Source organism: Phasianus colchicus, chromosome 1, assembly GCF_987193195.1.
Source record: "Phasianus colchicus chromosome 1, bPhaCol1.hap1.1, whole genome shotgun sequence".
Taxonomy (NCBI): Eukaryota; Metazoa; Chordata; class Aves; order Galliformes; family Phasianidae; genus Phasianus; species Phasianus colchicus.
The window spans coordinates 1,462,472-1,489,120 of record NC_143436.1 but is presented as its reverse complement, the minus strand read 5'-3'; the positions used below and the strand labels follow the sequence as shown (position 1 = coordinate 1,489,120).

At 47.0% G+C, this 26,649-nt stretch overlaps 1 protein-coding gene across 5 annotated transcripts in view; it reads right to left on the bottom strand.

The window, feature by feature from the left end:
- Positions 1-26,649, bottom strand: part of PPP6R2 (protein phosphatase 6 regulatory subunit 2) — a 71,688-nt gene that overhangs the window by 9,150 nt on the left and 35,889 nt on the right. For all 5 annotated transcript variants that reach the window (XR_016460745.1, XR_016460747.1, XM_090127948.1 and 2 more), the window contains exons 4-22: positions 25,826-26,012; positions 24,478-24,615; positions 18,559-18,624; positions 18,031-18,143; positions 15,177-15,290; positions 14,048-14,174; positions 12,623-12,775; positions 12,169-12,372; positions 10,708-10,772; positions 9,638-9,753; positions 9,293-9,378; positions 8,907-8,987; positions 7,653-7,750; positions 5,896-5,953; positions 4,781-4,908; positions 3,966-4,141; positions 2,590-2,749; positions 2,084-2,172; positions 282-489 (exon numbers count right to left, since the gene is read on the bottom strand). Coding sequence is in view for 3 of the 5 variants with exons in the window: in XM_090127948.1 (XP_089984074.1) it covers positions 282-489; positions 2,084-2,172; positions 2,590-2,749; positions 3,966-4,141; positions 4,781-4,908; positions 5,896-5,953; positions 7,653-7,750; positions 8,907-8,987; positions 9,293-9,378; positions 9,638-9,753; positions 10,708-10,772; positions 12,169-12,372; positions 12,623-12,775; positions 14,048-14,174; positions 15,177-15,290; positions 18,031-18,143; positions 18,559-18,624; positions 24,478-24,615; positions 25,826-26,012 (2,367 nt within the window). In the remaining 2 variants the exon portion in view is untranslated. The remainder of the gene's footprint in view (positions 1-281; positions 490-2,083; positions 2,173-2,589; positions 2,750-3,965; positions 4,142-4,780; positions 4,909-5,895; positions 5,954-7,652; positions 7,751-8,906; positions 8,988-9,292; positions 9,379-9,637; positions 9,754-10,707; positions 10,773-12,168; positions 12,373-12,622; positions 12,776-14,047; positions 14,175-15,176; positions 15,291-18,030; positions 18,144-18,558; positions 18,625-24,477; positions 24,616-25,825; positions 26,013-26,649) is intronic.

Sequence of the window (26,649 nt, the reverse complement as noted above, 5' to 3'; positions counted from 1 at the left end):
CCCCACTATTCTGGGATTCTATGATCCTCACCACCAGCACAGTCCTGAACCTCCTGCACAGCAAGGAGGACAGATGGGTGACATGAGCTACGATGAGCCACGCACATTTCTTACAACAAACCTGCAATAAACATTTTATTAAAGCAGAACCCCTTCGACAAGGAAGCTGTGAGACATCCTCACTCAAGACACTTGGGATCTATGAGGAAGATGACACCAATCCCCACCAACACAATGGGTTAAGACTGCTCTGAGCTCCCCCTGAGTGACTCCATTCCCACCTGGTGAAAACGGCCTTCTCGTTCTTCGCATCCATCGTCAGCTTGACTGTTTCCTGGCCTGCACCCGTGCTGATGGTCTCTGTGATGGCATCTCCTTTCTCATCCTCATCCTCGCTGTCTGAGCCGCCTGAGGAGCTGCTGTCTGAAGCCACCAGCGGTGCCTTCCGCGTGACGCAGACGTTCCAGACGCAGGGAGAGGCTGTGCTGACTGTGGGGAGCAAATGGGGCACTGTGCAGAACCAAAAGACCCAACAGAAACCCCCAGGGGTGACCTTGAGGATGCACAGGGATGCAAAACGCAGTGCATGAGGTTAACTTTTCCATCAGCAGAGGGGTGGGCAGCAGGGACAGGGAAGGGACTGTCCCTCTCTGCTCTGCCCTCGTGAGGCCCCATCTGCAGCACTGCGTCCAGGTGTGGGACCCCCAGTGCAAGAAAGACAGGGAGCTGTTGGAGAGGGTCCAGAGGAGGGCCATGAAGATGATCAGAGGCTGCAGCACCTTCCCTACAAAGACAGGGTGAGGGAGCTGGGCTTGTTCAGCCTGGAGAAGAGGAGGCTGTGGAGTGACCTTATTGCAGCCTTCAGTACCTAAAGGGAGCCTACAAACAGGAGGGGAATCAACTTTGGAAGGGTTGATAACAGCAGGACATGGGGAAACGGTTTGAAGTTGAAGAAGGGAAAATTGATTGGATGTCAGGGGAAAGTTCTGTACAGAGAGAGCGGTGAGGTGCTGGAACAGCTGGCCAGAGAGGCTGTGGATGCCCCGTCCATCCCTGGAGGTGTTCAAGGCCAGGTTGGATGGGGCCCTGGGCAGCCTGGGCTGCTATGGAATGTAGAGGTTGGTGGCCCTGCTTGTGGTTGGGGGGTTGGATCTTCATGATCCTTGAGGTCCCTTCCAACCTGGGCCGTTCTGTGATTCTGTGTGATTCTGAGATTAATTTAAAAAAAAAAAAAAAAAAGATGAAGAAATCAGCATTTTCCATTGAGAAAGTCCTGCCACCTCATGTCTGCATTCAGCACAAACAGCAGTGCTCTTCACTTGGAGTTTGCTTATGGCACAAAGCTGGGAAGATCGGCTGACATCCTACAGGGCCATTCAGGAAACTGGGCAGGCTGAGAGTGGGGCAGAAAGGAACCTGATGGGGTTCAGCAATGGTGCTGCAGGGTCCTGAACCTGGGGAGGAGCAGCTGCAGCATCAGGACAGGTTGGGGGCTGAGCTGCTGCAAAGGAGCTCTGCAGAGAAAGACCTGGTGGTCCTGGTGGCCAGCAGGCTGATCATGAGTCAGCAGTGTGCCCCAAAAAAACCCACGGGATCCTGAGGTGCTTTTGCACGTGGCAGAAGAATGCACTGTGCTCTCCACTGCAGTCCCGTCCACCAACCACAGAGCTGAGTTTGGTTCCATCAAAGTCCTTCATTTTAACTCAGGAAGGAGGAGGGAAGGCAACCAGGCTGAAGTTAACCAATGGACGTGGCACAACTACTGATAAGTTATCACATCCTTTTAATTTTTGGTAATTTTACAATTAAACACACAGATAAAAATAGGGTTTCTTTTTTTCTGAATAGTTGACAAATAAATTGCCTCTGTGACATCAATTCTTACTAACTCAAAGTTCATCCTCTGCTTGCTGAACCCCAATGAACATTTGGGATTTCTGAGTCACTGTTTTCCCTGATTGAACAAAAACAGCCTTCAAAAGTAAGGGAAGGCAGATGGCGCAGGTGGGAAGCTCTCCCCAGCAGGCTCAGAGTGCTTCAAACAGCACAAATAATGCATCTCCTTTGTAATGTTCTCACTTACAGTTCTTGTCCTGACTCTGCTTCGGGTTGCCATCCGAATCACTGCTTTCTGTGTCTGCAGGAGAACTGCACCGTGGGCCTGATTCAGAGCTGAGTAGAGAATGGAAAGGGGAAAAACACCTTGAGAATGAAGTCCAGAAATCCTGGCTATGCTTCCAAGAGACCCTGAAAAAGGCTTTAGGGCACTGTTCCTTTCTGACATCTTCATAAGTGTGAAAAAATGTATTAATTTCCCTTTTGTTTTTTAATTCTTTGCTGTCTTGGTGTAGCAGTAGTTATGGGACATGTGCTGCTCCTGTGCCACAAGGCACGTGTGCTACCAGTAGTTAGAAGGACTGGAAGGTAAAGGGAAGCATGGTGCCACGACGCAGAGCACTCAGACAACATTATAATACAAAACAGGCAGCAAAGGGAGGGGGAAGGCAAGGAGAAAAAATTCTGATCATCGTAACTTTACGTATTTTTTCATTCTGAAGTTAAAAAGAAACAAAAAGAACTGGACTTTACCAACAGAAAGGCTGGAAGTCTGTGAACTTGGCCCACCCCTTCTCTGGTGCAGCATTCTCTGGGGCTGCTGAGTCCCACACACTGGATCCAACATCCATGGCCACGCAGGGGGTGGGGGGCTTCGAGCTGACAGGCTCAAACACTGCGGTCCACCCAGAACCTGAGGGCAAACAACAGCACACTGGGGCTTCCAGAGCATCAGCTGCCCCCAGATTCACCCCAAAGCAACAAAGGAATTCAAGAGATCATCCAACAGCACTCCTCAGTCCTTGGGAAGCTGCAGCTTACAGCTTGGAAATCTGATTAATATTAATGTTATCCATAAGAGAGAGGCAACAATTAAGCAAAACGACTTGATGGATTTCTTCATTCTTCTCAGCTGAGATCTGTGCAAGAACCACAGTTTCTTGTCAAAACCTCAGCAGTGAGGTTTCCAACCATTTCAATCACTCACTGTTCATATTTGGCAACCTCAGGTGGGGAACTGATGCAACGTTTGGTATCACAGAAGAGATCTCAAATAAAACTAAGCACGCAACGTGGTGTTTAAGATCTCAGTCTGCTCTCTGTTCACTAGAATATCTTTTATTCCTGTCTATCATTCCTGCAGCTTCAACACGAGGGGAAATGTCTTTAAAGTGCAAGAGGGGAGATTTAGAGTAAATATCAGGATGAAATTCTTACTGTGAGATGCTTTGGTTGCCTACAGAGGTCGTGGATGCTCTCTGGAAGCATTCAAGGCCAGGCTGGATGGGGCTGTGAGCAACCTGGTCTAAGAAGGAGGTGTCCCTGCCTATAGGAGGGGCTTGGAACTACATGATCTCAAAGGTCCCTTCCAACCCAAACCATTCTATGATTCCATAATAATTTTCTCAAGGCATTTTTCATCCTCTTTTCTCAAGAAATAAAGAAGGACTACAGAGGTCTGGATACAAACCCGTGTGCATGGAGCTGATTACAGGAGCAGACTGTGCTCACTATCACAGATCTAGAGATATCACTTAGAAAAAGAAACCTTTTTTTTAAAACAGAAAAGGTTTGCACCGACAGTAGGTAAAGAACTACTGGGAAAACAGTCCTGTCCCTTTATTTCTGTTGGCTGAATTTCTTCTGCTGATAACACTGTGTCTCATGAACTTACACAGCCCCACTTGCATCGTGGTAGGGGAAAAACTGGTTTATTTCCAGCCTTCTGATGGGCACCTCAAGGGTGGGTGTCAGAGGCAAAAAAAACAAAGACTGAATTACACTCTTCTCATCTGTACAGGTGAAATTATGGAACAGCCATGGAAAAGAGGCAACCTGCAAGCTGCTGTCTGGCAGAGATGGTTACAGATGTCACTTCAAACAGGATGATGCTGTTTTAAACTCTTTACCTTCAGAAGAGTTGGACTCTTTTTGCTCTGCAGCATTGCTCTTGTTGCTGTTGGCTGAGGAAGAAGGCACCTGCTGTTCTGTCTCCTCCTCTTCTTCTGAGTCCACGCTGCCATCGTGATCTCCGTTCTCGAGATCACTTTTTGATGAACTCTCTGAGGCCTGAGATGCTCCAAACCTAAATCAGAGAACTCAAGAGTCAGTAAACCCCTGGCAGCAGCCAATTCATCCCTCCCCGCCCCAGGGAGAAAGCAGAACCTGGCTGCTGACCAAGTGATGCTAAATCCCTTCTGTAGAGCTCAGTTCCCAAAAAGATGCAAGGCTCAGCTGGGCACTTCTTAAGATATTTCCTCTAATGGCCCTGAGTGCTTTGCTTGTCAAAACCTGTTTGCAGAGTCCTAAGGGGAATTAAACTGCAGTGATGTCTCAGGGCTGGAGAGTGATACGAGCAGACAAAGGGCAGCAAATGAGAGGAGCAGAGGTTTGTGATCATTTGTGTACCCTATCAAGGCAATCTGATTTTTAATGCTAGGCAAATAATAACCATCGGTCTTGACCATTTGTCCTGTCTCATTTAATCATATTTTTGGATTTACAGTTACAGAAGTGACTTTACATAGGAACTGACTGTAACAAAGGGATGAAAAGCTGACAGTGATTTGCAGTGCTGGGGGATGTCACTCATTCTCATGCAAAACATGATTTGTCTTCTTTAGACACTTTGAACAAGAATGTTCTTCCTGCTACCCTCAGCCTTCCAATGCTTCCAACCTTCCCCTGCCCCAAGGTGAGGAAAGATCCTTCCATTTCTCCTTACCTCGTCCTCGATTTAACTTGTGTTGCATAGGTTATCTCCTTCTCTTCCCAGATATCTTCTTCTTCCTCGTTATCATCAAATTGCTGGATTCGCTCATTGCAGCAGGCTTCAAAGAGGGAAGCATTAGGCTGAAACAGTATCATAAAGAGATCACAATCCATTCAGTCAATGGAGACAGAAACAACAGCTTTGATGGTAACAGGCTCGTTCAGCAGCATTTGTACACAAATAATACCAGGAAAGTGTTCCCTGCCTGCATTTAACCATACATCTCATGCTGTCTTTGCATCCCAAGCAGCCCTCAGAAGTGCAACAGCACTGAAGCCCAACCCAGGCAGAAGCAGCAACACCAGGGACATCGAGAAGGACACACAACAGTGTCTCACCAACACTGCCCCAAAGCAAAGAGGATTCTCATTTCCAGATGGTGCACTCCCCTAAGAATGGCTGTGCTGAAATTCTACCCTGCACACAGCTGCCTTCTCAGAAGCTGTCAGCAGCTCCTGGTGGCTGCAGGCGTGGCTGGAAGTTCCACCAAGAAATCCGATTTTTTGTACCTACAGAGCAATGCCTATGGCAGCCAGAGGGAGAATACTGTACTAATGGTACAGTGCAAGTGAAAAAGGAAGATGAGGACACCTAAGTCTCAGCACTGATCAAAGCAAAGCTTGGCCAGGTGACTCTGGAACCACCTCTGTAAGCCAGTCTTCAGCTTCTTCAGTGGGTATGCAGGACAGTAAAACAGAAGAAGCAAAACAAAGCACAGCAATATTCAGACCCATGACAATCCCAACCCTCTATGTGTAATGTTTCCTAATCATATATGGAAAGATCATCAAAGTAAGAACAAGGACAACAGATTTACACTGCAGAAGGGGAGAGAATACAATTCTTCTGACATAAAGAGGAGGACTGGTTTTGAAGATCTGCACCAAGGCAAAAAACCAGGAGGGTTCATTTCACACCCTGAGATCCTTAACTGCATGCAGGCACTGGAGCACCTTTGCAATTCCTGCAGATGTTTTGAACTTCAAAACACCACTGGTTGATTCAAAGGTGAACCAGCTTGCTAGAATGCATCCCATTACACAAAACATCCCAAAATATCCACTTACGCTGTCATCATCTGCATCTATGTTGAAGTTTATCTCTGCAATCCTGTCAAAAGGAGCACTGCAAAAAGAAAAGGGAGAGCCTTCAGTGATGGTAGGGAGTGATGGCAGCACTGCTGCAGCCCCAGCAGGAGCCAGAGGGCAGCCTGCCCCTGCTCACTGCTTTATTCAATGTGATGGTTTCTGCTTCTTGAGATGAAAGATTATCTCCTATTTTTGAATATTTGGAAATAACATGACAATAACAGTGTGGGATATTCACTCCTAGGTCTGCTTAGTACCTGCATGGCACCTCTGGCAATGTCTGGCTGTTACTCTGCAGCTCTTAATGTTATTTATGCAGTACAAAGGCAGCCTCCACATTTTTCACCGAGTCTTTCCAGCTGAATCAAAGCTGATATGAAAACACAACAGAGCCTCAATTCATTAACAACAGAAGGAGCTGAATCCAACTGCTGTGCAATTCCAGTCCTACATCCACCAAGGATTCCTCAATATGAGACAAGACCCAGGGGAGAGACTGGATCCTACATAGTGGGCACAGACCCAGCAATACCCAGAGGGGCTACACCTGCCTGTTCTTAGCAGAATTCCATGAACCTCAGAGAATCTGAGTGGTTCCACACCCCTGACTCATTACTGGGACACAAACATGGCCAACAAATATCATCACATAACCCAGTTTCCCATTGAGACTCAAGAGTGTCTGCTGTAAGAACAGCAGAGGGTGCTGCAGGTCAAGGAACTCCACACTGCTGTCACAGCGTGGGCTCATGCAGTTCTTCTCTGCTGTATTTCTACATTCAGACAGTGCTATTTTCCTTTCCAGAAGGCTGATCAGCAAAAATCCTCGTCACGCACATCGCCAGGACGTTGAAGCTTGATTCTTAGCTCTGAAAATATGCAAGTTTGTATCTGACAAAGTGTTTTACTGATGGAATGCAGAGGGCATGGAGCAGCTGGGATGAAAGTTGCCTATGGAGCACCAGCATTCCTTTTGGATGGGATTTCTGGAAAGCAGACCTTGGAGACTGCAGGCCTGTACCAACTCAGGATCCTTCTGGAGCTCTCTTGTGTCAATAAATGTAACAGCAGAAGCTCAGAGCTTCCAAATCACTGTAGGCAAACAGGACAGCTGCAGTCCCAGCAAATTCCTCTGCACCCTCTGTAGGGTGGGAAAACAACGCTGCAGCTTTAACCAGATTGCAGCAGTTCTTCCATAGCACTCAGTTCAGCAGCCACGGAACATTACGTTCAACCCGATCTGCCTCCTTTCAGCTGTGATTTGCTCCCAGCTTATCTACATTTCCTTATTCATATGGGAATAAATGGCTAATTTTTTCTGTGGCTATCATTAGAACACCATTCCTCCACTCCTAATTTCAGTGAGGACTTAATGCCACTGGAGAATATCTGTGTAATTGCCTGGAGTTAGCTCTAATGCTTCGCTTTTTGTACGATTCCATTTATTCTAGAACGTGGCTGAGTAATAACTGCATGTTTTATTAAAAAGGTTTCTCTCCAGAATGAAGAAGTGCTTCTCCATGGTGCTACAAGCACTGCTGGGTGACTCCTATCAAAAGCAATGCTGTGAAAAAGACGTTGGGTGTTTCCCAATCTGCTGATCACACTTTGGTTTTTGTGTCACACCAAACAAGGTGCAGAGCCAGCTTCACTTTAAAACCAGAAGAGAAAAGAAAGATGAGATGCAGAGTGGTGTAAACGCCAGACAGAAGCCTCTTGGAGCTGTGTACACTTACTTGATATTATCATCCTGGTCAGCAAACTCCTCATCATTAAAGCCAAACTGATCCACGAAGTTTGCTGTCATCTGCTGGATTTGGTACTCAGAGAAGGCCTGAGAACAGAACCCACAAAGAGCTACTGGGCAACTGGAGCACTTCAGGCACAACACACACCCAGAAGGCACTTCTGTATCTCATAGCTGCTCAGGCCCTCTGCCCTCCATCTCATAGCCAGGCTGCCCAGACATTGATTTGGTCACATTTTTGCCTATTCATTCACACCTCATTCTCCATTTATGAAAACAATTCCTTTTTCCTCTATGTACCATCTCCCACTTCTGTATTTTTTAGCTTGTTTCTCCCATTGGAGGATAATTCTGCATACTGGCAGTCAGCACACTGCAGCTCCAGCTGAGGACCCCCAACCCTGCAGCTCTGTCATGACCCCACAGGTGTGGGGAAGGTATTTGCAAGGGCAGTGCAGCCAGCAGCAGTATCTGGACAGAGATAACAACAACAACAACAACAACCTGCTTTCAGATCTTTTTTACCCTTCACCACATTTCAGACTGTGATTGTCTTTCTAATCCCCAGCAGCAGCCTCCCACTAAATAGGTTGATACTTCTGTTTTCTGTCAATGTTCTTAATGTCAAAAGTGGTGGGGAGGAGCTTGCCTGAGTTCTTCAGCCTGAAAAGCTGCTTCCAAATGTTTGATGGCCCTTCATCAGACTCTGAGGAACCTGAGGTCTTTGCTAAATTCAAGTGAACCTTCAATTTCCCCCATTTCTTTTTAATTCAAGGCTTTTTACTGCTCTTATTGCTCTTTTCTCACATCTTAGTATGGCTCTCTCAATTTTTTAACAGAAGTCTTTACAGCTCAAGGGGAAGCAGAAACCAATTCCGCTGCAGGCAGCTGACACAAACCACCTTGCTGGCAGGGACCTACAGCAACGAGCTGCAGCTCATCTATAGAATCAGGATCACTCAACCCACTACTGTGCAGAGAACCAGGAAAAGAGAAAGAAATATGCAGGGATTGGAGAGACATCCTGTATCTGGGACTTGGACGCAGCCTGAGCCAGATTTATTCCTGGCTGGAGTCTAGATTGAAATCTGCCATTTAAGTAACTATAATGGAAAGATGCTGAAAGGCTGAACACACTGACAGAGTGACAGAGTGAATGAAGCTGTTCCATAATAGGAAGGATTAAGGGAGAATTGGAGAAGCAAACTCCCTAGGAGCAGCAAGGAATGAGTTGTCAGCTCACCTGCTGGAGAGAAAGTTCATTGGGAAAAGCACTCTCAATGTCTTCATCCTCACTGGATGAGTGCAGATGGTGAGTGCTCACCTGAAAGAAGCAGAGAAAACAAGCATAAGGGAAAGCTAAGAAAGCTCAAATACCACCATGCAAAAACAGACAAAGACAAAACTACCTAGAGGGCAGAAACTGTCCCAGGAGTAACACAGAAACACAGAATAGAGCTTGCCAACACGTGTGAAGGTTGCTGCATTACTGCAGAACACATATGTTTAGATACACTGCCTTCGTAGAGTCAAACAGAGGAAGAAGACTGGCAGTATTGTTCCTTTTTTTTTATTAAAGACAACCCAGAAGACAGCAGACCTCACTGAAATGTGCATTACTGCCCTCACCAAATCCACCGTATTCCTCCTGTTTGTTTCTGTCAGCGTCTCTTCTACAAAGCTCTCCCATCTCCCTCTGCAGTCCTCAGGTAGCTCTGGGAAGAAGCAATCTTTGTTACAGTGTGGTTACCTTCAGCCTCTAGGTGTAAAAGCAAAGTTCTGACCGTTTTGAAATGACTGCATGAAAACAAAGAGCAGCTGAAATTTGGTTGAAATGCTGGTTTGTTATGTGAATGTATGGCGCTTATCGAGAAAGTCTTTTCTTTCAAAAAGGTACCCTCACAAAATAAAGGGCAATAAGGCCTTTTCCCAATTATTTCATCGAGGACAAACCAGCAGAACAGAGGAACGTACCTTTGATGAACTCACTGATCTGGGTGTGCATGGGGCCCTTCTCCATGTTCTGCACCACGGCGTTGGCGATGCGGGTGAGGTGGCCCATGTTGCCTCGCCTCATTCCCCCTTCTGCCCTGCAAAGAAAAGCACAAAGGTAACAAGAGACCCCAAGCAGCAGTAAGAATTCACACTGCCACCACAAATAACATTGCTGGGTGGGAATTGAAGCACAGGAACATGAAACCCTCACGAGGAGCTTCTAGCTAACACTGCTATGTCTCCAGCTTAAAGTAAAGCCTTCCTTCCTAGCTGCTCACACAGCATGGAACACTTCCATTTCTCCATGGATGTTAACGGGATGGGAATTCATTTTGAGCTGCTGCACTGTGCACTCTGAAGTAATAGAATCACAGAATGGCTTGGAAGGGACCTCAAGGATCATGAAGATCCAACCACCCCGCCTCATACAAGGCCACCAACCTCCACATTTCATAGCAGACCAGGTTGCCACGGCCCCATCCAACCTGGCCTTGAACACCTCCAGGGATGGACGGGGCATCCACAGCCTCTCTGGCCAGCTGTTCCAGCACCTCACTACTCTCCCTGTAAAGAACTTCCCCCTGACATCCAACCTCAATCTTCCCTCCTTCAACTTCAAACCATTTCCCCTTTGTCCTGCCTACCCTTATGAAGAGTTGATCCCCAAGTCCTGCCCTTGCTCTGAGACCTGTGTGCAGCAGCCAGAGCTGAAGCAAAGCTGTAACTGCAGTAAGGGTACCTACTTGCAGCAAGGGACAGCCCTCCAACCTGCACCCCAAATTCAGAGTGTAGAACTATTCAAATGAAATTAACACCTGGAAATGAGTTTCTAGAGTGAAGCTACAGCCTTTTGGGTGCAGACCTGGGGTTTCACACCCCAAGCCAGCAGACAGCAGCAATCTTCTTTTCCTCCCTATAAACTGCTGCACCCTATCCGTGCTGCTGAGCAGACTGCACTGACTTTAAGTAACTGAAGTAATATCTTGTGGGAATATTCAATGCCTGCAGCCTTAGAACATAGCATTCTGAGTCCCAAACCCTTTACTTACTGTATTTTGTCGTTAGCTTCCCAGGCATCCAGTATCCTTTGCACTAAGCAGCACTTCTGGAACAACTGGAGGAAAAAAAAAGAGATAGGAGTTCAGAAGTTTGCCATAGAAAGACTCAATGCCTTCAGAAATCTGTACTGAACTGCAGGGACTTCTCTCCACTCCTTCACTGTGACAGAGCAAGAACTTGAAGTTCAGCACTTATCTTTCTCAAGAGCTCAAGTTTCTTCTTTCTCCTTGTATCTTATGCAGAGGATCCAAAGAAAACAACAAAACCTACCAACAGCTTCAGTCTGTTCCGGGCTTCACAACAGCAGCAATGAAGAACGCTGCTGTCATTTTACAAATACAACAAGAAGTTTTCATCATTAGGACCACATGAGAGAAGCTAAAATGTGGTCAGCTAGTTGCAGTTATCATCATTTTCTTGTGTGGGCCAATTTTACATGTGCCTTTATTAAAATGATGGAACAAAAAAGGGATTCAGAGCCAATTACGTGAGATTGATTGTGTGTTTATTTTGTAACTGGATGCTAAAATGCATTCACAAAAGTAAATGCAGTTCCCACCAGAACTGACAGAACGAATGATATCTAAACACTTCTAAATGAATTCTGTGCTCTTGGACAGTGTGTCACATCATCTCCTTCTTAATGCAAGTTCAGACTGCATCAACCAGGCTGCACTTGGGCTGGAGGAATCCCAGGCATATATACAGACTGGGAGGAGCAGTGCTTGAGAGCAGCCCTGCAGAGAAGGACCTGGGGGTCCTGGTGGGTGAAAAACTCAACAGGAGCCAGCAGTGTGCTCTTACAGCTTGGAAAGCAAATGGGATCCTGGGCTCCATCAGCAGAGGGGTGGCCAGCAGGGACAGGGAGGGGATTGTCCCTCTCTGCTCTGCCCTCGTGAGGCCCCATCTGCAGTACTGCGTTCAGGTGTGTGGCCCCCAGTACAAGAAAGACAGGGGGCTGTTGGAGAGGGTCCAGAGGAGGGCCATGAAGATGATCAGAGGCTGGAGCACCTCCACTACAAAGACAGGGTGAGGGAGCTGGGCTTGTTCAGCCTGGAGAAGAGAAAGCTGTGGGGTGACCTCATTGCAGCCTTTCAGGAGCCTACAAACAGGAGGGGAGTCAACTCTGTGAAAGGGGAGATAACAGCAGGACAAATGGTTTGAAGTTGAAGGAGGGAAGATTGAGGTTGGATGTCAGGGGGAAGTTCTGTACAGAGAGAGCAGTGAGGTGCTGGAACAGCTGGCCAGAGAGGCTGTGGATGCCCCGTCCATCCCTGGAGGTGTTCAAGGCCAGGTTGGATGGGGCCGTGGGCAGCCTGGGCTGCTATGAAATGTGGAGGTTGGTGGCCCTGCCTGTGGTTGGGGGGTTGGAGCTTCATGATCCTTGAGGTCCCTTCCAACCTGGGCCATTCTGTGGTTCTGAAATTCCCTGGTGACGTGACCTGACTCACATGAGTAACCATGATATTCTCTGTGTTGTTTTCTGGAGTTTCTTGGTTCTCCGTGGTCACGTTTCCATTCAGCACCTCTTCTCTGCTTTCTGGGTCATTGGCAGTAGTTCTTCCCTCTTGCACAGAGTGTGAGAGAATAGCTGCTATGGACAATTCCACTTGAAAATGCAAAAAGTTATTCCACGTGTATTTAAAAAATAAGTCCTGGAATAAAATGAGAAACAAAAAAAGTCACTATGGATACATCTTCCCACTTTTGACAATCAAATGATATCAGAACACTGCCCCATTAACTGCCTGCTCACCTTCCTTTATCATAATAGGGACATAACATAACCAGCACACATGACACAAACCAATCTGTGCCCAAGAGATCAAAAGAAAAGCAAAAACACTCTCAGCCTGAAGCCATTTCCCCCCCTCACCCTTCACAGTGCCACGCCGTGTTACTCACAAGTAATAAATCCATGGTACTGAGTCTGCATAGTTCCTGATTAATACTGGGAGTGTTTGTGTGGAGCAGAGCAGCAATCAGGCGAGATCCGTGAAGACGAGCGTTGCCCAGCGGCTCCTCCAGGACTCCAATTGTAGTCAGGATTGCTGTTTTCTATCAGAGAAAAGGAGGTGGAGAACATCAGTGAAGGTCAACGCTTCCCCCATTGCAGATGCACGACTGTTTGACTAAATAGAACCACCATGTCTTCTTACATAAATACTCTCTGCAGGCAAACCTATGGCATCTTCCCACTCGGCAGCATCCTGGGAGCACTGTGAGGTCTGAACTTCACAAATTGAAGAGATCAGAACGCCCACTGACTCCAGGTTCCCTCCTCTGTGTCCCCTCACCACTTCCACCGAAGCCATTAGCCACATCCCTCTGCTTTTGGCTTCACTTGGATGCACTGCCTTCCAAATCCCACTGCCTACTTCATAGAATCACAGAATGGCTTGAGTTGGAAGGGACCTCAAGGATCATGAAGATCCAATCTCCCAACCACAGGCAGGGCCACCAACCTCCACATTTCATAGCAGCCCAGGCTGCCCACGGCCCCATCCAACCTGGCCTTGAACACCTCCAGGGATGGACAGGGCATCCACAGCCTCTCTGGCCAGCTGTTCCAGCACCTCACCACTCTCTCTGTACAGAACTTCCGCCTGACATCCAACCTCAATCTGCCCTTCTTCAACTTCAAACCATTTCCCTTTGTCCTGCAGTTATCTACCCTTTCACAGAGTTGACTCCCCTCCTGTTTTGTAGGCTCCCTTTAGGTCTTGGAAGGCTGCAGTGAGTCACCCCGCAGCCTTCTCTCTCCCTCACCCTGTCTTTGTAGTGGAGGTGCTCCAGCCCTCTGATCATCTTTGTGGCTCCTCTGGACCCTCTCCAACAGTTCCCTGTCTTTCTTGTACTGGGGACCCCACACCTGGACGCAGTGCTGCAGATGGGGCCTCACGAGGGCAGAGCAGAGAGGGACAATCCCCTCCCTGTCCCTGCTGGCCACCCCTCTGCTGATGGAGCCCAGGATCCCATTTGCTTTCCAAGCTGTAAGAGCACACTGCTGGCTCCTGTTCAGTTCTTCATCCACCAGGACCTCCAGGTCCTTCTCTGCAGGGCTGCTCTCAAGCACTGCTCCTCCCAGTCTGTATATATGCCTGGGATTCCTCCAGCCCAAGTGCAAAACCCTGCACTTTGCCTGAACTTCCTAGCACTTGAATTACAAACCTGAAGTGTGAATCTTTCTTGAAAAGATTTAAGGTAGAGTTTGCCTGGCCAGCAAGTGGTGCTTTCAGAAAATACCCACAAAGCCCACGAGTAAGGATGAGGAAACCCCCATGTCCAGCCAGCAGCTGTTTGCTCCTGAGGAAGGCTGAGCCACGTTACCTTGGGAGGGCTGAGCAGCAGCTGGTGGAAATCTTTTAGCCTCGGTTCAATGCCATGTAAGATGCTGCTATTGACAGTGTAAGACCTTTCAAATCCCTGAGTGTATGAGTCCATCAGTCCTTCCACCCTGTAACAAAGAAAACATAGTCAGGGTTTGACCAAACCTTAAAAAGGTCTCCACTCACACTGCCCATGTTGGTTATTTTCTCTTGAAAAATAACTCTGAATGTGAAGAATAACTGACAGCCACTGAAGGTAAGTGCATAATCATATTATTAAGTTATTTGCAAGATGATATTCACATAATCAAAATTGTGAATGAGATGAGTGGGAAGGCAGAGGAGAAGCTGTCTGCAGGGCTGACAAAGACAAATTGCTGCAGTGCTTTCTGGGTTCTCAAACTTCATAGATATTCAAAGAATAAATTGTGCCATGTGTGAAAAATGGTAACAAGCACTCCAGAAGTTTACTAAAGGATACTAACCAAGCAGTTAGGCTCACATCTCTGCTGGTCAGCAGCACACTGTGACTATCAGTAGTCCCTTCCAACAGCACAACCTCATGTTGGATTAAGAGAAATGCTTTCATTTCAGCAAGGCACCAACAGCCTACATGGCACATGGAACTCATAAACCCTCAGAGATGCAGGGCACAAGGCACAGAGGATGCAGTACCTCAGCTTTTCAGCCTTAACCACAGTGGGTGAGGCACTGGAAAAGGTTGCTCAAGGAGGTTGTGGATGCCCAACCCCTGGAGACATTCAAGGCCAGGCTGGATGTGGCTCTGGACAGCCTGGTCTGCTGGTTGGTGATGCTGCACACAGCAGGGGGTTGAAACTGGATGATCATTGTGGTCCTTTTCAACACAGGCCATTCTATGATTCCATGAACCGTGCATGACTGCCTAACAACTTGTCAGCTCAGTGCCATCTCCTGTCTGTTTTTCCCTTTGTTAAGTCTTCCTAATCGTCCATCACCTCCTTCATTCTTCCTTATTTCTTCCTTTTTAAAAAAGTGGGATTCTCATCATCTCCCTTCCTCCCCAGACCTCTCCTTTGCTATATCTTTAATTAAAACTAGATTTGAATTGCTAAAATTGTTCTGGTCAGGACTGAAGCACGCTGACTTACCCAGAGCGCCTGGTTTCCAGCAATGTTAGCAGAACCTGTGTTCCATTCACTATGCAATTTTCAGTCTGCTCTCCATCAAACATATTCTTCAGGAGTTGCTCCACACATTCCTGCCTGTTGGTCAGCACAGACAGATTTACACTATTAGTAACATTCAGCAGCTGCTTTAATCACAAAAATACCCACTTCTGAGTTTTCTTGAACTGAAGTTTGCACTTAGTAAAGACAAAAATGGCTTTACACGAGGTTTAGGAACTTGCTTCCTCATCACTAAGGCAAGAGCTCCTTACAGACATTGAGGCTCCAACCTGAAACACGGTATCAACAAGGCAAAACTCTTGTTATACACTGGAAGACAATCCAAGTATTAACTTAGTTCGTTTAATTTATGAAAGACAATATGAAGCTATGAGCTCATAGTCTAAAATTATCCACCAGAATCCCAGGAGAAAGGCAAAATGCACTGGAAGCTAACCTGTGTCATCTGCCACTGGCACAGTGGGATCCAGGACCCAACAGAAGAGGCCAAAAGAAGGCAACTGTAAATAATTTGCTTATTTTTATTAGTCTTAGCTTCCACTCCCTTGAAATATTCAAAGCTATTCACCAGCTCTTTGAGCCTTTAAAGCAGGGTAAGATGCCTCCCAAACGCTGAGAGTGTCAAGGGAAGGTGGGGGAACCCCCAAGCACGGTACTGACAAATGCTGGAGTCATAAGGAATGACTACAATGGACTTTTCTGGCATTTAAACATGATTTTGACACTCAAAGACCACCCTAAATTACAAACACGGGGTAAAAGCCCACTCTTCTCCCTGCTATCTGCTACATTCTATGAATTAAAGACAGGAGGAATGGGAGGGGTGTGTGACTCTGGCCATGGCTCCCAGTGGCCTTAAGTGATGGTTAATTTACCGTTCATAGATGAAAAAGGTCACTGGTAATGCTTGGAAAAACTCCCTGGGAGAAGGCATGAGCCACGTGACAGTGGGGGATCATCAGCAGAGACGTGTGGTGCAAAAAGTCACTTCTGTTCAGAATGTTTTTCCTTTGAAATAACGAAGCGGCGTAACGACTTTCAGAAAGTCTCTTTGAAAGTGCAAAACCATTTCTCTTTATCTCGTGGAAATGCAGGTGGTGAATGAAAATGGAACAGCAACAAAGAAAACCACAGAAGAAGGCGACTGAGAGGGAGAGGGAAGGAGGTGAAGCAGCTGCTGAAGATGCTCTGAGTGCAGTATGACCCAAACCTCCACCTGTAGCTCTCTGCAACCTCTGTGCAGCTCAGGACCTCAGCTGGAGTTCTACCCCCAGAAGCTCTCATCATGGGCAGCAGTGTTCTGCCCCAGGCACAGCTCTGTGTCCCTCTGCTGAGCCTCTGAGAGAGGAGGAGGTTCAGATGAGAAAGGAGAAGATCCAGAGTGAGTGCACCATGGCACACAGTGCAGACCTGAGCTGTATGTGAGCAAGTCAGCAGAGAAAGGCTCAGCCCACAGCTGAAGGGCTCTGGAGCCATTCAGTCCTGATGAAGTTCAGTCCCTGATGAGGTTCAGTCCCTGATGAGGGTTTCCAGGACTTGAGATATGCAATTGTGGTGATGGAGGGAGCTCAATCCAACAGTCACAAGGCATTAGTACTGGCCCTGTTTAATATCTTCATTGGATGAGGGGGTTGAGATGAGCCAGCTCGTGCCATGGGCACAGTGGAGGTGGCTTGGGGTTGGACTTGGTGATCTCAGAGCTCTTTTCCAACCTTAATGGCTCCATGATTCTATGATTCTGTCTATACCAACAACCCAACACCGTGCTACCTGACAACAAACCACCACTCTGGGACAAAAGATCAGGCCTGCCTCATTTCTGCAGGTGCAATCAAGGAAATGAAGCATTTATTAAGAGCAGCTCCTTACAGAGGCAGGCTTGTATGATCCAGCATGTCTTTCCAGGGAACACAGCTGTCAGTGACTGCATGCAGCACATGAGCTGTCTGCACCTCACACACCACCTCAGCCCTTTGTGAACAAAACTGGGCTCCAGATCAGGAGAAGACAGCAACGTCACAGAAATGAGGAAAGTTCTGGGCCAACAAGATTTGTAAAGCAGAATTTTTAAGCCCTGCTTACAGATGCTGTCTTATTCCCTTCAAGTCTTCTGTTTCACCTCGTTCCTATCAACAGACCTTTAGGTCTAAAGGAACCTTGTTTGAGGTCATGTTCATGTTCATCTTTACAAAAGCCCACAATTACCAAGTTTCCAAATGATGGAACTCACTGGATTCCACTCCTGTGATCAGTGCATTGACCCATTACCTTCATGTAGTTTACACAGGACAATGTGCAAACATGCCAGAACAGCTTACAAACCAAAACAACTTTTCTGCTTTTTCCTGTCAAAAAGGCCTCAAAAGAGATGACACCTCTATTCACAATCCCTGACTGCCAATTAGAAGCCAGGAAACGATAAAGCCAATTATGCATCTTCATGTCAAGTCACACGTGGCACTAATGAAGAAACATGGGAATGCTAAGAGCTGCCTATGTGGCTTTTCCCTCAGCTCCCACCACCAGATCTCAGCTCTCACCAAATTCACTGTGAGATCTCAGCACACCCACTGACACTGATTGCTTTTGTCTTCAGCTGTGTGCTTCACAGATCATCAACCCCAACCTGTGCTCACACAGAGCTACAATCCCAGACATCTCAGAAGAGGTGGCCAAGTGACACCCCAGCTTAAAAGCAACATTTAATGCTTGGGATAATTGTCAGCAGTTAAGCAAGGGCTCATGGCTACTTCCCACACAGCTGGCAAGAAATGACAGCAGCTGGTTTAGCAATAATCCCCTGAGCAGTACTTACGATTCCAGTGCAGTGAGAAGTGGATCAGGCTCAGGTATATCCTGCAGCTGATTGCTCTGGTCTCTGCTCAATCTTATGATATCACACAGGGTCTGGGAAGCATTTGATTGCCTCTGTAAATGACACGGAGCACATATCAGTGCTAGCTTCTCAATCTGCCTCATTCTGACCATCAGAGAAACTAATGTCACTGTATGAGTGCTACCACGCTCTGAATTATTCATGTGCTAAATGTAACATTGAATTATTAGAAGCATTAATAGATTTCAAAACCTAAGAGAGGATCTTCCTGAACAGAACAGTTAAGTTCAGTCAAAGATTCCATACAGTGAGGACTGCATTTCATAAACTAGTGACTGTATTTCAACTTTCTGACCAAGTGTATTAACTTGTGACTTTCAAACACAGTATTTCACCCTTCCTTCTCACTGCTTCCTGCACAAAGAAAACTAAATGACTTGATAAAGCCCTTTATGTTTGCAGGACCTGCTGCCCACAGACACAAAACACAAGTCTTGCCATACTCACATCCTCATCCTGGCTTGAATGGATCAGCTCCACAAGTCTCTGAATAATTCTTGCTTCGTTAAGCCACTGGAGGGAAAGGAAGGGAAAAGAAAATCGTTGTTTGGTATTACAGCATTCAAAACAAGAGGATCCTTGAGAAGGCAATAACCCAGAGCCCTTTCCTTCTATTTCAGAATCAAAGGCATGGGCAATATCTAAAGACACAGGTCATAGAATCACACAATCATAGGCTGGTCTGGCTTGGAAGGGACTTTAAAAACCATCTTGTTCCAAACCCCCTGTCAGACAGAGATGTCTTTTAGTTACCATCAGAACCCACACCCTGCCAATGAAACTTAAATATCTTTGGAAAATATGATCAGTCATGAAACAGATCAGCCATAAATGCTATCTTATCTGAAGCAGCATGAGCCAAACTATCAGGATGCTCTTCTGCTGCCACTTCCTACCCTTACAGCCACTGTTGTTTACACCAAACAGCTCCAACTCTGCCCATGCTGTTATTACAGCTCATCTCCTTGCCCCATCCCACACCACAGACTTCCTCCTATTAACTCAAGCTATCACTTCACCCCAATTCCTTGACCACATGCAAACAAAGCACACCACCTGCAAGGAACACCTTCCAGTTTCCCTCTTCCCAGCTCCACCTCCAAGCTCTGCTCCTCAGTCCATCTTCAGCCCAGTTCCTAATGGCCTTCACCCCAGGCAAATGGCTGAGTGTGTAACATCAATCACACCAATCACTCACATCCTCCAAGCTAACACACTCTTGGTTGCTTTGGAAATGACTGACCAAACCATAATTAGAAAATAACTTTGGAGGTTTCTGCAATGATATGATCTGCCATCAGTCTTCAGATGAGTCACGAAGGAAACCAACAGCCTCCCACCTTCCCAAGAAGGCTCTGTGCATCTCCCCTTCAACACTGTTTTTTATTACCTGGTCACACAACTTCAACCATCACAGAACAACTTCAGCTGGAAAAGGCCCTCGAGATGAAATCCAGCTAACAAAAGCCCATCCAGTGGAGCTGATCCCTGCCATGCCTCCATGTGTTGCCTTACCATCTCCATTGCATTGACAAGGCACCTGTTCATTCCCCATTTACTCACTTGACCTACAAGCATCCCTTCTCGTCTCCACGTCCTTGGATACGCTCACTGAAAATCCTTCTTCCAAATCCTAAGCCTCAATCTCCCCACGACAGCTAAGGTAGCTCTCAACTGGCAATTCACCAAAACAGTGTCAGCGAGGTTAATGAGAATCTCCTCATTTCTAACTTGAAACAACCAAAAAAAAAAAAAACCAATACAATAAAACCTAACCAGCATTGCCTCCAACAGTCCTTCTAACAATGAGACTGCTCACCCCTGTGCTAGGTCTGCATGCTTCATTTTCATCACCACTTACACACCCCAGATTTTGCAATCCCTCTGTATTCCCACAACAGAAACACACTGCATGACTTTGATAATGAAAACTTACACTCCTTTTCCCTGCAGGTTTCCTTTCTTCATGCATCGGCCTCCGTAGATATGGCACAGTGGTATTTCAGCCTATTTTTACTGCATGCAGAATCCCTGCCATACCAATCTCTGCTCTCAGAGGAATTTCTACCCCTTTACAAGCTCCAAAATCCAGGGGTTGGCTGTAATGGGGGGCAGGCAGGGATGGGGAGGCCTGGAGGCACTGCTAGAAACTGCAGGGTCTCCCAGATCAGGACAGCCAGAGTGGTGATGTGCAGGATGTGCAGAAGTGCTGAGAAGACGATGCTATGAATTTAAGCAGGTTTTTTTTTTGCAGTGTGGAAAAGCTCATTGTTCCCTGGACCATCATTTTGCATGGAAGAAAGGAGAGTCAAGCACTGCACAGGAATTAGAGGATAGAGATTTCCATCCTGGAAGCTGGCATCGAAGGAGAGAACTCTTCCACCTCCACAGTGATATTACCACTAAAAAGAATCAACCCTGGGGAGCAGTACTGCTAAAGCTCTTCATTGAAGATTTAGAAAAAGATCTTAGCAAGTTCAGGAACGTACAATTGTAGAATCACAGAATGGTTTGGGTTTGAAGAGACCTTTGAGATCATGGAGTTCCAACTCCCTGCTATGGGAAGGGACACCTTCCACCAAACCAGATTGCTCAAAGCTGCACAATACCAACTTGGGGGCAGGAGCAGACATGCAGGAGGGGAAAACCATCACCCAGAGTAACCAGAGAAGCTGTAAGAAACCTCGGGAAGATCAACAAAGGTAAAATGCACCGAGGATGGAATAATCCCAACAGCAGGAGTGAGGGTCAGGAATCGCCTGGGCTGCTCTGGGAGGTGCCAGGATGGGACAAGAGCCCCAAGATGTCCAAGGGAAATTCCAACTTGATGCTAGGGAAAGAAATCTCCACAAAATGTGGTGAAACAGTGCATGAGTGCATGGATATGTCTCTCCTCTCAGAGATACTGGAGGTTCACTTGGACAAGGCCATGAGCAATCTGCTCTGGTAGGACCTGCTCAGAGGTGGAAGTGGACCTGCACAGGGACCATCCAACCTGCACTGTGCTGCAAGCCAGAGCTGGAAAGAGTCCATTGTACAACAATACTCCTTCTTCTAAAACCTGCTGAAAATATACCTAATAACAGCATGACTTTGGCTTGGGTATTCCTCACGAGACACAGCAATAACAGAGAAAAGCAGGACAGCACACAGCAGCATTTTTTGTGTGCTACCATCACTGCCCACATCAATCCCCAATGGAAAGGCTGCACGATGCTCCAGATGCAAGAGGTGAGGAGATGGGTATGGAACCATGGAAGTCCCTCAGCTGGGAGAGCTCCTAAGCAGTGCCCAGAGAGAAGGAACCCATGGGGGACCAGCAGATTTCTCATCACATCCTACCCATTACCATGGAAACCTGACAGCTGTGTGCACCAGGTGAGGTTTGTCCTTCAGACCCCAACTGGGGAAGACAGACTAATTATCCTCTGTGAAGGTTATAAAGCTGTACTTTATACTTTAACAAGGATGAGGACATGAAGGGTTTAAGAGACCTGGAATTACTGGATCTGCTTCACATCAATTCCAAATATATGCCATCAGATGTGGAAGCCTCTTCTAAGGACCAGGTCTGCTTTTCCAGGTAAGACTACACTAATGACACACAGATGGAGGACAGACTTCTCTGATTCCACTTATCTGTCCCAACATTTAAAATGCTTCAGGAAGCAATCTATATTTAAGTCTTCCTCCTACTTAAGAAGCAAATTATTTCTTTCTTTCACAAATCTGGAGACTTTCCAGGATCAAATGATGGTGATCAAAGAAAATATGCATCCGTGAGCACAGTGCAGGCTTTGTCTGAGGATACTGGCAGGTAAGTGCCTGAAAGATAAGCCATTGGAAAGACTTCTTCAGAGGTTTCTGACAAAGACTCTTCCAAATCTTTCCAGTTGTGAAGGTCCAGATCTGGGGAGCAGACAGGTCTGTGAAGATGCAATGCAGACAACAGATCACTTACAGTGCACTTACCCTGAACCTGGAGGCTCCCTCACACAATGGTGCTTCTCAAACTCAAGACAGAAGTATGCAGGAACAGCACATCTTAGCAAGGCTTCCTCCTGTTGGCACAGCTCTCCCAAACAACAAAAAACTGATCTATGCCAACCAAACACTTCTCTGTCAGGTGTGGAACAGAAGGAAGCTGATATAGGATTGTCATTTTGCCATGTAGACTGTATGCCCTCAGATACAGATGAGGGAAGAGAAAGTGAATCATCAGCCCAGATGCTCTAATAAGGTATGAGATGGCACTGCCAACCTTCTCCCTGCTGCTGCTCATCCACTTATCTTCTGCTCCCTTGTAACTCCCTTACGATGCTATGAGGCTGTGCAAAAATGAAAACCAAGAAAACAATGCAACCAACCGAGGGAGAGATCTGGCTGCAAACAATCCTGGCAAAGAACACAAGTAAGAGAGAGGTGTTCTCTGCTGGATCTATTCCCAGCTCTGTGTCACCCTGAAGCCACAAGAAGACTTCAGCTGGCAAAGGTTCAAGAAGAGCTGGATGGGCAGAACACGCATGAAGGGCCAGAGGAAGGAAAACTGCCTCTTTTTGTGGCACTGCCAACCAGAAGTGCTCGTGGGATTGCTGGCCCAGCTCCACTCAGCTCTGGAAGCCAAACATTTCTACTAAAGACAGAGAAAATCTCCACCCTGGCCAACATTGTGCAGAAAGGAGCAGCCCAGAAAACTTCCAATACACATCTTGGAGGATTCACCCAGCTGAATACAAAGCACAGAGCCACCAGCACTGCCCAACCATCCCAGAATCTCTAAAATTGAGGGCAGGGAATGACAGACCCGCATGCAATCAATCACCAGGGAGTCTCTGATTTGCTAAGTTAAGATGACAATGTGAACATTAAATCCACAGTGAGATGCTGGGAGACTTGTTACACAGAGCAGCATTCGGTTGAATTTGGGCTGTGAGGGACCATCTTTGTAAACCTGATGTTGTAAAACACAACGAGCAGTTTGACAACCCAAGTGAAGCACAGGGAAAGTTTTCACCAGCACTGGCTGGAAAAGTGGTGTTTTCACACCCACCTGATGTATCCTTGAGAGTAGCACTTCCTAATGGGTAACAGAAAACACATCTCAAACTTTTCTTGGACAAAATTTCCAGCTTCTAAGTCACACAAATACGTGGTAGAAGGCATTCTGTTGGACAGATGGTGCTCACAGTCCACTTGGGAAGCAGCTGGAACATAAACTTGGAGACCCTGGTGTAACATCAGAGCTCCACAAACCTGAAAGCTCCAGATGTGCAGTCCTGAATTTCAGTAATGCTGTGTTACTTTCTGCCCTTCTCAAGTCTCTGAGCCACCAAATTTTAACTTCTCCAGGACAGCACTCACATTATGTCCATTTGAAAAAAAATTCAGCAGCATCACCAGCACCATACTGTATCTTTAATTTGTTTTCTTGCTCTTTTTTGACTGTGTGAAATCTTTCACAGGTGGAATTCAGGTAACAGGAAGGGTTAAAACATAGGTGGCTGCTCATGGATGGTTATTTGGAAGCCTGGATGTTTGGAGGTTTCCCAGATGAAAGCCATCCATCCATCCACAAATATGCTGCTCAGTTAAAATGTTACTTTAAGATCAGAAGGAGAAATAATCGCATTATCCCGGTAATTGCTACGCTTTGCTACTGCAAAGCTGTTGTGCAGCTCTGCAAAGCACACTGCTAAGCTCTGCTGTGCTCAGTGCTCTGGACACAGAAGGCTTGGGCAGCAAAGCTTGCCAAACATACAAAGCCTGCTGTGGGCTTCAGAGACACGGTACAGATTTCCACACAGTGCATTGCTCCTCTGGTGCAGTGCCAAGGAGTCAAAGCGGGCTGCTCTCCTCCAGCCCTACAAAGCTGCTCACAATACAGGGGACGAGGCAGCCTCACCCAGGGAGACAAACCTGCCCTACCTGTACAACAAACAGCACCTCAGTGAGGTACTTCATAATGTTAGAGAGAAGGGGGGAGGAAATATCACCTCCAAAAGTCACATACGCTCTTGAGAAGAGTGCAGGATTAAACCAATCGCTGCCCCCAAATGATTGGTCTGTAATTCAGAACACTGGGAAAGATGACAAATTTCCTTTGTGAAACCTCTACAGCAAAAGCAGCTGAAGTAAACAGTGGTTGCTATATGGAAAAAGGAGCTGAAATCCTTTCCTGCTGGGGGCTCGTCCTGCTGGGCAGGCCTTGGGCGGGCTGCAGGGCCAACGCATCCAGCACACTGACCCTAGCATCCAGTAAAGCAGTTCTCAGAAGAGCAGATCCAACTGACAAACAGAATGGCATCCCTTCAACAAACAAACAACCTCGATCCCAATGTGGAAAAGAAAAAAGCAGCACGTTCTCACGTTCAGCACTTCCTGCCGTAGCGTCGCGGGCTCCACGCAGCTGATCAGACGAAGCAGGAGGTCCATCATGGCTGATGTGTCTATATGCTTTAGCACCAGGCTAATAAATTTGTCTTTTTTCCTTAGAAATGCGATCACCTGAAAAAAGAAACATCATCATCAGCTGCTACAGCAAAAAAGAGATGTGACAACACCACGTTTCCTATGCTCCGTGTTCTGAGTTCAACCAGCAGGCTGAGAGCCCTCTCAGAGAGCACGTGGGACAGCATTCCTGCTTCAAGGTAGTATGAACTGAGATCTTTTTAGCTCTCCTTTTTTTTTCCTGTGACACAAACAGCACAAGTGAATGAATTTGCACAGAATCACAGAATGGCTTGGGTTGGAAGGGACCTCAAGAATCATGAAGATCCAACTCCTCACCACATGCAGGGCCACCAACCTCCACATTTCATACCAGACCAGGCTGCCCACGGCCCCATCCAACCTGGCCTTGAACACCTCCAGGGATGGACGGGGCATCCACAGCCTCTCTGGGCAGCTGTTCCAGCACCTCACCACTCTCTCTCTGTAAAGAACTTCCCCCTGACATCCAACCTCAGTCTTTCCTCCTTCAACTTCAAACCATTTCCCCTTGTCCTGCTGTTATCTACCCTTTCAAAGAGTTGACTCCCCTCCTGTTTATAGGCTCCCTTTAGGTCCTGAAAGGCTGCAATGAGGTCACCCCACAGCCTCCTTTTCTCCAGGCTGAACAAGCCCAGCTCCCTCACCCTGTCTTTGTAGTGGAGGTGCTCCAGCCCCCAGATCATCTTTGTGGCCCTCCTCTGGACCCTCTCCAACAGCTCCCTGTCTTTCTTGTACTAGGGACCTCACACCTGGATGCAGTGCTGCAGATGGGGCCTCACGAGGGCAGAGCAGAGAGGGACAATCCCCTCCCTGTCCCTGCTGGCCACCCCTCTGCTGATGGAGCCCAGGATCCCATTTGCTTTCTGACCTGTAAGAGCACACTGCTGGCTCCTGTTCAGTTTTCCACCCACCAGGACCCCCAGGTCCTTCTCTGCAGGGCTGCTCTCAAGCACTGCTCCTCCCAGTCTGTATATATGCCTGGGATTCCTCCAGCCCAAGTGTAAAACCTCACACTTTGCTGTGTTAAACCTCATTAGGTTCACTTGGGCCCACCTTTCAAGCCTGATGAGGTCCCTCTGAATGGCATCCTTTCCTTCCATTGTATCAACCACACCACTCAGCTTGGTGTCACCAGCAAACATGCTGGGAGTGAACCCAATTCCATCATCCACGACATTGATAAAGATGTTACAGAGCACTTAACGTGTGCAAATGGAATGGGTACCTGCTCTGTTTTCCTTGCGATGAGATTCCCGATGGTCTTGCTGAAGAAGCTGGCGAGCAGTGGGTTCAGGGGTGGCTCATGATCCAAGAAATCATAGAGGATGTTGAGCAGAGTCTCATCCCCACCAAGCTTGTCGTTGATCTGGGGCACGTCGGAGGTCAGCAGCTCGCAGGCGGTGTTGGGGTATCTGTGGGCACACAACTGAAGGTGAAATGGAAACTCTCATGGAAATGGGGACTTGTGGAGGCTATGGAGCAGCACTGCCCTTCGTGGGGTAGAAAACACCATGAGAATGAGGGCAAAATGAGGGTCATTGGTGTGCACGGGGCATTTAAGGAAACACTGTCCCTAGCATGTCATGTATGGATGTTTTACCACTGGATTATGTATTTCAATTGAGCACAGATGGATCCCTTCCTTATCCTGGCCTTGTTTCTTGCTCTTCCAGGTGGGCTCATCAGAAACAGCTTACATCCATGACCAGAAAAGATAATGATGTGCTTATAATTAATAGCCTGTTTATAATCAGGCAGGTGAAACAGAGGAAAGACAAAGCCCACCCACTGCTGCTCGAGCTGCTGTCTGCAAGCAGAGCTGCTCATCTTCTGTGTACTTTTCAACAGCAAAACCCGTATTTGCTACATAATTAAAAACACCTATCCAATTAATAACATGAGAAACCCTACAGAACAGTGCTGCAGCAAATGCACGTGTGTTCTTCAGTGAATGGTGTCATGCCATGGGACACAAAACCAGCACAATTCCCACTTGTAGTTGCTATGTAACGTGAGCTCATAACTATGGAAATATAAAACACTGTTCTA